Source organism: Epinephelus moara, chromosome 13 (assembly GCF_006386435.1).
Source record: "Epinephelus moara isolate mb chromosome 13, YSFRI_EMoa_1.0, whole genome shotgun sequence".
Taxonomy (NCBI): Eukaryota; Metazoa; Chordata; class Actinopteri; order Perciformes; family Serranidae; genus Epinephelus; species Epinephelus moara.
In genome coordinates, this window is record NC_065518.1 from 33968429 (window position 1) to 33980420 (window position 11992).

Genomic DNA, 11992 nt, shown 5'->3' on the forward strand with positions numbered 1-11992 from the left:
AATCAGCTCAGATTACATTATAACACACTGACAATTTCCTCATTTATTTCACAACTAAGAAAACATTGCAGCAGTCAGATTTGGAGTTGTTGGATTTCTTTCAGTTGGATCCGACCACAACTGTGGTGGAAGTGCAGAAAGAGGAACAAATACACTGAATGTTGCGGTTAAAAAAACTGGTGCATGGAATTTTAAAACTTACATGCACCAGTGTATGTACACAGTGTACCAGTGTATATACACAGAAAAACGTATTTTGAGCCCTGCTGTATCATCAATGATAGATTCTCCAACCAAGCCAAACCCCAACATTGAACAGTACTTCAGTGAACAAGTGAGTGAATCAGTTTCTGAATGTTTTACTGGAGAGAACAGGTGGCTGGGATGATGGTAATGCTAATGCTATGAGCAGGAATGACAGAAAGAGAGAGAGAGAGAGAGAGAGAGAGAGAGAGAGAGAGAGAGAGAGAGAGAGAAGAGAGAGAGAGAGACAGAGAGAGAGAGAGAGAGAGACAGACAGACAGACAGTGGTTCTGTNGAGAGAGAGAGAGAGAGAGAGAGACAGAGAGAGAGAGAGAGAGAGACAGACAGACAGACAGTGGTTCTGTTCAAACAGACTGAGTTTCTAATGAATATCTGTTGTATGACTTACACACTGAAGACATTTACTGACCAACAACACCTCAGAAGTCTTGTCCTCATATTGAAGTTGCCAGCTTTGCATAGTTTCACTCAAAAAACAAGCTGAATCTTGCTTGTATTGGCAACTAACTTACGGGATAGAAGACAACATGTAAAAGAGGCAACTTTGATGTTAATGAGAGGTGTATTTTTTATCTATTTTAGTGGAGGCTAGCTAGTTTGTTTAAAGTGTGTGTGTGCTAAACTACACTGAACCAGTCCTGGAAAATTTTACAACTGGATACATGTAGATGACATTTATACTGTTCTTTTCCTCTAACTCCCAGTAGGAAAGCCAACAAGCTATTCTGAAAGTCAACGTGATGTCACAAGACCACTGCCATCTTTGTTTGGGGGAAAGGTGGTGTCTACGCTCTGGCCTGTACACTGCAATGTCTTGAGTGAGCTTTGGTTTTACATCCCTCCTGGTTAATTTCCGACACTGAGTTCCATTTTGATGAAGAATATTGAGGCAAACATGGTGTCTGACTTTTTGGTCGATACCAATGGATGCCTTATGCTGTCTTACATCAAATGACTTCTCAAGCAATGTCATTCCGACAAAATCAAAATGTTTACTATCACAGTAAGTTCTCAGTCTTGGCTCATGCAAATAGTGAAGTTCAATGATGTGAGCATTGTCAACAACCAATAGCTGTGCTCTCTCCAGCACCAAACAGGAAGCAGCAAACCGGGTAGACAGTAAACACGGAGGGGATTCTGTGGAGGCGCAAGAACATGATCCACCATCCAGCACTTACTGTTGTGAGAAATTTTAATTTTTAGTAGAGCAGCTACCCAACTTTTAGCAAGTTGAGGCAACAAAATCCAAAATGTATAATTGGTGTGCAAATACAGTTTATCTTTACGGATGATACTGATGCTGATTGACAAGAATACTGTCAACATATGATGCCTCTTATTGTGTGTTTCTAGAGTAATGTGTTTGTGGGGACACAGAGGGAATTGTCAAAACCTCATATTTCTTGAGGGGAGCTAGGCATAATATTTATCCAACAGGAGCAGGATGGGGAATAGTCTGAAAAGGAATCCAGTTGTAGTCTTGCAATTAGTGATCCTGCAAGAGCTCCAGTCTTTGCAAAATCTGTGACTGAAACCTCATATTGTCTAAAGATGTGAGAGGGTGTCAGACCTAAGTCTTCTCAGAGTCTGTCCACAGTCTTCTAGTGCAATGGTTCCCAACTGGTCCAGCACTGGAGTCCAGATTTCTCCTTAATCATCAGCTTAAGGTCCTCACAGTTTAATATGTTCAGCGTCATACTTGTATCTGGCCATGTCAGCAAGCTAGTCTGCTGTCTCTGTCCAGTAGCTGTCCATTAGTCACTCACTCTACAGCAGGAAACAGCACTTAAAAGCTTTGTGCTGGAAATTCACTATACTTAAGAATAAAGTGTTTTTCACAAACTTGACACATTTGCAAGACACTTGTGAGTCCCTTCTCCATTCGGAATGGACCCGTGACCCATTTTGGGCCGTGACCCACCAGTTGGGAACCACTGTTCTAGTGTAAGGTAGCCCTTAGTTGTACAACCAGTCACACAGCAGCTCTTCGGCATGTTGTTGTGTTGATGTTACAAAGGAGTCCATCTTAATTTGCCACTTTTCTGAGCAGTTCTCTGCACTGCTACAAACTGTACTGGAAGTGATCTTTCCCTAACACCACAGCCCCTTGGAAAAACAGACTGAAAGTTGACTTCAAGATTTTGCTTGTTGAAGTCTGCCTTACATAAAGACAGCTTTTGCCTGATAAAAGCATTTGTGTGTATTTAGCAGATTTCCACATATGAACTTAAAAAACTACTTATTGAAGATAATCCTGGTAGTTTAATTACAGTCCACATGATCTCTAACACAATGTATGGGTGCATGAAATGTGTGTGTGTGTGTGTGTGTGTGTGTGTGTGTGTGTGTGTGTGTGTGTTTTAACCTGTATGTGGAGTATAGTCCTGTCAATAGCGTGGGCCTGCAGCATAGTCACGGTGCATCCACCGAATCCTCCACCGGTCATCCGACTGCCAAACACCCCCTCCACCTCCATGGCTGCAGACACCAGCTCATCCAGCTCCCTGCAGCTCACCTCATACAGGTCCCTGTCACAAGAACATCAAGTTACCACACACCTCAAACATTCTGCCACCCTCAACAGTGATGTGACACTGCTGCTTTAACTGTACCTGAGGGAGTTGTGGCTCTCCACCATCAGCTTGCCAAACTCTTTGTAGGCTCCTCTCTTCAAGGCTTCAGCAGCTTGTGCAGTTCTTTCTATCTCCTCGATTACGTGACGAGCTCTTCGATAGGTTACATCATCCAGTTTGTCCTTTGCCTCTGAAACGACAGAGAAGGTCAAAACTTCACATTATGTCTGGCTTCAGAAGGCTTGAATAGTATTGGACGTTATAGGGTAAGTTCAGTATTTTTCAAAATGGACTTCCAATGAAATTGCCATGTTTCCGTGTCTAAGTGACTTATGGGATCAACAATTTTTGAAGCTGGTCCAGTATTGAGTGTGAAAGCTGCAACTGGCAGCAGTGAAACAGGCTGCAATGTAACCACTCGATGCACTGGTGCAGGGACAATTCACATCAACTAAATGTGTTTGTTTTTGCCACTGACAGGCTCAGATTATTATTCTACGTGTCTGACAACATTATGGAAGAGATCCATACAGAGAGTGTGAAGAGTAAGATCCTTTTTGTTTAACCAGAAACAACCCTAAAATTGCCATCGCCAAACACACCAAACTCCATTCAAATAAAGAGCTATTATAGTGTGTGTGTAGAGCCGGCATATTTAAGTGATTGTTGGAATAGTAAAAAAACATACCAAGGTGGTTATTGTGAGTTTTATTGTGTTTCTGACAACTTTGAAAAAAATGTGTTTTACAATGATAAAATTAGTGTTCATTTAAATAGAGTCTGGTGTGTTTGGCGATGGCAATGTTGGGGCTGTTTCTGGTTGAACAAAAAGGATCGTACTCTTGAACAGAAAGCTCTATCTCTGTAGGGATCCTTTCCATAATGTTGTCAGACACTTAAAATAACAATCTGAGCCTGTCCGTGGCAAAAACAAGCATGGAACGTTTTTATTGTTGTGGCTGAAAAATGTTGAACTTACCCTTTAAACCTCTGAAATTAAAATTAATTTCCTTTCGTCACTGTCTAAAGATCTGCTCTGTGCATTAAATGCTGTTTGACTTTCTTGTGAGAAAAAAAACTGAATCCAAAAGGTAGAAACAGCTTCTTTTGCACAGAGCCAATCAAAATATTTACTTTAAACTGTATTTCCATAAAGTAATACTCATCACTGTTCTATAACTGATGTGGTCTAACTGACAAGCAGAGAGCAGTCTGTGACAGACACAAAAGAAACCACAGAAAATATCACTCACGATTTTAGCAAATTTCGTTAAATTTGACAAAATAAAATGCAAATTATATATTTAATATACCACATGAAATATACTTAACAAGATGTGGCAAAATCACATAATAAAGTAGGCATCTGTATCCCTTTTGCTGCTTCCCACCTTAGATATCACTGATGTTTTCTCAAAAATGTAACTAGCATTACCGCCTTATGTATGCCTGCGTAATCCCATCAAGCTACAGTTACAGTTTACATCCATTTCTGTGAAAACATGGATGCTTCACACACATTTTAACTTTTGGCAGCACAGAAGATCTATACAATCAGCAAAATTCAAGGTGGACACCCATGGTTAATGTCAAATGTGTCCCCCCTTCTGGTCCTGAGTTATGACATTGAGTAATGGCCAGAAAAGTGTTTTTGCAAAACATCATGATGTCACAGTGAAGTTGACCTTTTACCTTTGGGATAAAAAAATGTCATCCCTTCATTTTTTTATCCTTTTAGACATTTGTGTGAAATTTTATCAGAATTAGCATATGATTTCTTAAGTTAGGTCATGGTGACCTTGACCTTTCACCTTTGACCTCAAAAATCTTATCAGTACAATGTCGATTCCAAGTGGACATTTGTGTAAAATTTGAGGAAACTCCCTTCAGGCCTTCTTGAGATATCACATTCATGAGAATGAGATGGACACAACACCACAGTGATCTTGACCTTCCAAATGCTAATCGGTTCATTGTCGAGTCCAAGTAAACATTTGTGCCAAATTTGGAAAAAAACAACAACCCTCAAGCTGTTCTTGAAATATAGTGTTCACAAGAATAAGATAGATGAGGTCACTGTGACTTTGACCCTTCTGTTGTGATCTGGCGCTATATGGAAAATAAAATTAATTGGACCTTCAAGGAAGGGCGGGGCGCTCCCCTAATATAATGGTAGGGGAAACACTGCATAAGGTTAAAAAATTTTAGGAGCAGGGAGGAGGATGTTTAAGAGACCTCAGGGTTTCTTAAGCAGAGGAGAAAATGGCAGAAAAACTAAGAGTGGGGAGAAATATTCTCCAAACACAGGATGAGAGTGAGTCCATTAAATGACAAAGATTAGACGGTGCAGGGATGTTTGTGGTCGACTTAATTAGAGATGCACTCACGTCTCTCACCCAATGCAGTAACAATTTAACACCAGAAATAAAGTGATCACAACACTAAGAAATATGAAAAACTAGAAAAAAACAACCACAGTGCAGCAGTGATGACTTGGGTCTGTCTCAGCCTTTCATCAGCAAATAATTACAGCACTTTTATAGTCTCATTATGTGATATTGTTAATTCCATTTCCACTGGGTGTCCACACCTTATAGTCTCACAAAAGGGCACGTCTGTAACGACCAATCACACCTTTTACAAGAATGCATCACACCTAGCAACTGGGTCAACCACACCTCCTCACATCAGTCCTAAGCTAGGAGTCCTTCCGAGAAAGTTTTAGGCGAAGTTAGGAGCATATCTTGTAGCTTGTCTCGCTAAAAAGCTAAGGAGACGTGTATTGGCTAGAGCCACTTTGCAGAATGCAGCACAATTGACCATCTTAAAATGTACCTGGAAATGTCAGTGTAGATGGCGATGGTGATGAGGGATGTTTTTCTGTGTTTCTTTAGTACCATTGCTAACATACCACTGCCTGTCCTGGTATGTTAGCTGCATGAGATTCTAGAGATTCAATAGCCTGAAGGCTGAAGGGAAATTTCTGGCTGAACTCTGAACAGATCCAGGGTAGCACTAGATCACTGGGATAGAATAAGCGGTACCAAACACCAGGAGACAGGGCAGGAAAAGACAGAATCACATCAATGAAATGAAAGAAGGCAGGAATCAGAACGGCACGCTAGCCCCGAACAGAGCAGGACAGGGAATAATAAAATAAGACAGAGTAGGACAGAATGGATCAGCAGCACAGGATAATAAAAAATGTACTTCGCACCCTCCAGGTCCTTCATCGTTGCATCTCTAAGACTGTCCTTTCCCAGGATGGAGGCAGCGTCCTCACACTGTCTGCGTCTCGTGGGGTACTCACTGCCGGTCAGAGAGTGCTTCACATTGGAGTTGGTGATGAGAATGACCAGGCCTGGATCTGAAAGAGGGACAGGGGTGGCCTCCAGGGACCTGCGCCAAACCACAAAGAAGAACATGACTGACAATGATAGATGGAAACATGTCGTATTTCCTGTCTTTGAAAGCGTTTTGCCAAAAAATGCAAAGTAAAGCCTAATAACTAAGAACAGACAAATCTGTCATGTCAATCTTACAAGAGACTGTTGGATTCATCTACTCTCATTAGATGTTTACACTACCTGCAGTCAATGAGCAAAGCATGGCCCTCTCTGCCGAGGACAGACACAAACTGATCCATAATGCCACAGGGTACACCAGCATGAGTGTGTTCTGCCTTCTGACAGGCCACTGCTTTGGATACCTTGTCTCCGTCATCTGAAAGATAAAGAAGGATGGAGATTAAATACTAAAAATCCAGGCTGATACACCTGAAGATCAAAGGGTTGTAAAAATGAGGTGCTTTATTGAATTTTGAGCATTAGCTGAACTTAAGGTTGTAATTAAGCAGTATCAGCGTATGGCAACAATAATACATCAGTTTCATGCATCCCTACAAGATTCCATGTCTTTTCCAAAACTTTCATTGATTTTTACTAAATCCATGACTTTTCCAGGTTTTCCATGACCATGGGAACCTTGCAAAAAAGATCAAATTCCTGGGTATTAAATTCCCCAGGTCTTCTGCATCCTGGGGCCCATACAGCAAGCGCACTAGACTTTCGCGAGCCACACTGCTAACTTCCGGTTTAGTTCTCCAATAACTTGAATGCGGATAAAATGACTTCATCGTGCAGCTTCTCCAGACTTCTAAAATATTATCGGACCGAATTCATCAAATCCCAATAGTGAAACCAGTCAATTTGCAGGGGTTGTGATGCTTAAATTAAGTATCCACTGATTTACAGGCATCTCTTTCACATTGTAAGTCTATGGGAAAAAGTCTTTTTGGGCCCAATGGCATCACGTGATGGACCTGGAAGTTTAAATTCCATGTTTGGCCACTACGAAAATTGGGCTCAAAGCCCAGCGTACTACCTTGGGGCCTGGGCAACAATTATAAGCTGAGCTGTGTGTGTGCTACATAACTAGTAACTAGCGCATACTAGGGCCTGTCGCTGTTAGCATGCAGGGGGGCCCACTGTAACTACCTTACGCCACTGAATATCTGAGTCACACGGGTCTGACTGTCTCTGTATTCAGACTCTGACCTGGCTTCAGTTGCTGCAGGAATGTGTAGAAAGCCACCTCCAGAGAGGCAGAGCTGGACAGACCTCCACCCAGGGGGACACTGCTGGCGATCACCGCCCTGAACCCTGGGACAGGAGGAGCTGAAGCATAGCAGACACAGAGAAAGTACACATTCAATAAATATCCTGTGGTGTCCAACCGGGGCAGGATAAAAGATGACATTTGTGAGATTAACAAACCCCTGCTGTGCATCTGTTTTCATTTATTTTGACAAGACTAGATTTATTGTATTAGGTGAAAAATGAAAAATATATAAGAATTCCTGGGGCTGGTTGCACAAACACCTTAAATTAATTTTTTCCTTTAAGTCCTGGCTTTGTTTTCCTCAAAATAAAATCAATTGCACAAAACACCCTAAGAGTTCTCCTTAAGGTTTCCGTAAAATGTTCAAGAAAGTATTCATAGTTTTCTCCTTGTCTTGGTCTTATACTTAAGGAATCCCTACACCGTTGCACAAAAGACCTTAGCAACCAAAGCAAGTTAAAAAAACAAACAAACTTAAGGCACCTCTGACTCTATCTTAACTGAGTTTATGGCAACAAATGAAAAAAAAAAAAAAACACACCCTGAGAAGAGTGTTGGATACGCTTTTCATTTTATACTATAGATCTGACTGAAATAATTTCCATTGCAATTTCTTCTTACAATTTTCCTCCTCTGACCAATATGGTTTTCTTGTCTTCTTCTACCATTTTTTCACTATCTAACTGTAAGCCAACTTTGTGAGACGATAACAGGCATCACAAGTGTGGGTCCATGCAAACAAACAATCCCCAAGGAAACTTTTACCGCTGTAAAACCTCATTCAACGCAGTAAATGAGTTAATGTTTTACCTAAACCATTTAAGGGATTCTGTGCAACAGTGTAAGTCCCTCAGCTAAGGAAAAGAAAGAAGAAATTAAGCCTTAAGTGCCATACTTTAGGAGTTTTGTGCAACCAGTCCCTGTAGTATATAATAGTGATATTTATTGAGAATTATAATACCTAATTAGGATAAATTCCAGGTAGTGTTTTTACAGCTGTAGATACAGTCATTGCTCATTTGTTTACCTCTGTAATGCTGTATAACACCCTTCACATAGTTTGCCCAGCTGGGTAACCCTGGAGACAGCGGCGATCCATCACTGGGTAGGCTGAAGTCCACCCTCCGAGGCTCATCAGCATCCTCTGTTGCTGTTACTATGGTAACATCCTGGCCAGAGGTTTGACGACCTACCACTACAGTCACCAAGGGCAGCGCCTGGCACACAAAACACAGACAAACACAGCTGGGTGCATGTCTTCCTCTGTCAGAGAGGGAATATGCCAAACTCCATTTAAAAAAATAGGACATATAACGTTTCCTGCTTATTAGTGAAACATATGTAAAACTTAAGTTCATGTGTCAAACCTTTCTGGAGATTCTGCTCTTCTGTTTAATTCGGCATGCAAATAATACCAAACAGGATATGACATCAGGATATTTTGAACCACAACGCCACACAGCCGACTACAGAGCAGTGGATTTCATGAATACACAGTCCGCGTTAAAACATTAAAATGAAAGATTTTTTAACGACACTTTGTGTGACAAACTTCACCCTCACCACATGGGTGCGCTGTTTGTCAACAACAGAATGAGTCATGAGTTTACCATTGGAAGTACAAATCCCTGGTTGTAGTCAGTGTGCTCCCCTATCAGGTTGACTCTTCCAGGAGCACACACCGCCGTCTGAGGAGCCTCTTCACCGAACACCTGCCCGTACAAACGCCGAGCAGCCGCCACCAGCTCGGAAACACTCGGCAATGAAGAGTCCATCTCTACCGCTACTTCAAACACAAATTATATCAATGAAACATGCGCGCGAAATCCACCCAAATGATAAAAGAAGCTTGCAAGCTAACAAAATGCTACGTGGCGGTGATAAGGGAAGTTGTATGACATGTTTGACAAGTCACTATGTCATGTGCTCTTCCCTTCCTAGAGTGCATGTAGTTCATTGTGAGGCTCTGATTGGTGGGAAGAAAGTCACATGACACAGCTTGTTCTGCACGTTAGACTTGTTTAATCGAGAAAGAGGCGTAAGTATGGATCAATATTTTAGATTTATCCCGGAAACACACTCATTCCATCTCTTTATGCTTGTCTTAACTTTCACTCCAAAGCAGCTACCATCCTTTCCTTACTAAGCTCCTCATTTCCTTTGCATTCCCCTCCAGTGGTAATATAACCGGTTACATGCACTGTACACAGAGGGAGAAGGAAGGGGATGGAAGGGGAAAAAACATTAAAAGCTCAGAGATTATGGGTGGAGCTCTCTGACATCCCTGGCATGCAGTTGGTGGGGCACAAGCAGCATCTGCCCTTAGGCTTTAATCTGTGGTTGGAAAAGCAGTTTGATGCTGGCACCTGGTGGCCGATGTGCTCAAACCTCAGAGGTGTGGAGACTCTTCTGCAAACAACAGCAACAGCTTCCCAAATCGTGCAAACACTGAACAGTTCACCTTTGACAAAAGGCATAGCAAACTATGCAGCTGCTGACTGCCCAGTGGCCATGATGGGGCCCCCTCAAAGGAGCAAATTAGAAATGTTTTTCATCATTTCTTTTCTTTTTTTGAAATAATTTATTTGTTTAAGAAGGGACGGTGTACATCAATGAACATTCCTTTTAAAGAAAAAAAAGGAAAATGTAGATGCACCCAATTGCAGCCAAGGGCTTTACATTGGTAGTCCCCCTGCCAGATGTTTGTCAGCATAGTTCCTTAAAAAAAATAAAAAATCAATACAGTACACATAAAATATGCAATTACAATATAAAATACATTAAAACACATAACAATCTTATCATCACAGTATAAAGTCGCCCAGCAACACATAACAGTAACATTGCATACATCATGTTGCCTCCAGTGACTTAAGTATCGGTGAACATAATCTAGGGACCAATATCTAAAGTTCCCTCTTGGCAAAATTTGGAAAACTTACTAAAACTGAGCTTCTATAAGGCAATGAATATTGCGGAGGGCGTGGCTCATCACATAAAGGTGTATAACATCTCAAGGGTTTCACCCATCACCACGCAACTTTGTAGGCATATGACCACACATAATCTGAGGGGACCCCTCCATTATTGACCCCATCAAACAAAATGGGGGCGCTAGAGAGCTCATTTCTTATCTAGGCCTAACCGCCATATGGATTTTTACTAAACTTGGTAGATATGTAGAACAGGACGCCTCAAGGTGACTGGAGAAATTTAACTCTAATTGGCAACTGGGTGGCGCTATAACAACAGAAAAATGGCTAAAATGCGACAGATCGCTGTGGCTGCAATCATACTATCACATTCACAAAAACTCTGTCTGAATACATTGCTCTTCTTAATGGGTTCAGTTGGCTATTTAATCTGCAATTTCCTATGACCTGTATCCCAAACACACACCATGTGAAACTGTTCGTGGGCAACTGTGCACTCAGTGGGTATGGACTAGTGTTAATAAAGTCCCGATTTCCTCTGATGAGTACTTCTTAACAGCATCTTAGCTTGTTACTGTTGCTAAAATTGGTCAAATGTCTATACCATATCAAACTTCAAACATTATTAAATATAAATAAACAAGTTTAAACCAATCAGGTTTTGTACCTTGTCCACTTTTGTGTCGGGATTGGCAGTATACTGACTTGGCAGATGGCTGCCATCTTATTTCTTTTAAATGGGTTTGTGTATTGTGCTTTTGCTACTGCTAAATGGCACATTAAGTGTCCACAAATGAGGACAACAGGTCTAAGTTAAGAAGAATGAAGTATAAGTTGCAGCAAACCCAAAATGTAATGTCTGCATATGAGGATGCAGGGTCGCAGGTTAAAATTGGATTTAATTCGCCAACAAACTAAAAGTGTGTCCATATTCTTAAATTGAAGCTAAATGTAAAGGCTGCATTACTGTTAAGTGATGTAACTTTCTGGTTGTTCTATTTGTTCTATTATTTGCCTTTACCCACTTAGTCAGTATATCCACATTACTGGTAATTTACTTTTTGTGTAAATACCGAGGTTACAGTTTACACTTTACAGGAAGAGTATGAAAAAGTTTTAATTTGAAAATTAACTAAAGCTGTCAGATCAATATAGTGCAGTAAAAAGTACAATATTTGCCTCAGAGTAGAGGTATGATGTTGCATAGAATAGAAAAACTCAAGTTAAGTACAAGTACCTCAAATTGTAAGTACTTGAGTGAAAGTAATGAGTTACATTCCACCACTTTAAATCATCTCAGAGAGTGTATGTAGTACCGCTTCTCCAACATGTGGAAACATATGGAGTGTGGCGCCTCCTGGTGGCCACTGTCCCACCATGCATCAATTCTTCTGGTGGTCAGTGAGAGATTGTCATACACAAAGGTTGCAGATTCAAGTCCCTGCCCGTTTCCTCTGGCTAATATCACTGATTCACACTGTCAAAGGACAGAAAGTTAAACATATAAAGTGGTCCTTATGGCTCAATACCCTGCATTGTTTTTAAAATGGAATCAAGAAAATATGCTTCATGACTGAGAAAATACAAGCAAGAGCATTATGA

General features: G+C 41.0%; 1 protein-coding gene across 1 annotated transcript in view; it reads right to left on the reverse strand.

Annotated features, from left to right (window-relative positions):
* galk1 (galactokinase 1) overlaps window positions 1-9426 on the reverse strand; it is a 28073-nt gene extending 18647 nt beyond the window's left edge. The window contains exons 1-7 of the mRNA XM_050060304.1: window positions 9068-9426; window positions 8485-8674; window positions 7394-7513; window positions 6425-6560; window positions 6055-6236; window positions 2877-3027; window positions 2630-2792 (exon numbers count right to left, since the gene is read on the reverse strand). Coding sequence (XP_049916261.1) covers window positions 2630-2792; window positions 2877-3027; window positions 6055-6236; window positions 6425-6560; window positions 7394-7513; window positions 8485-8674; window positions 9068-9232 — 1107 coding nt within the window. The 5' untranslated portion in view covers window positions 9233-9426. The remainder of the gene's footprint in view (window positions 1-2629; window positions 2793-2876; window positions 3028-6054; window positions 6237-6424; window positions 6561-7393; window positions 7514-8484; window positions 8675-9067) is intronic.
* Between the last annotated feature and the right edge of the window lie 2566 nt (window positions 9427-11992).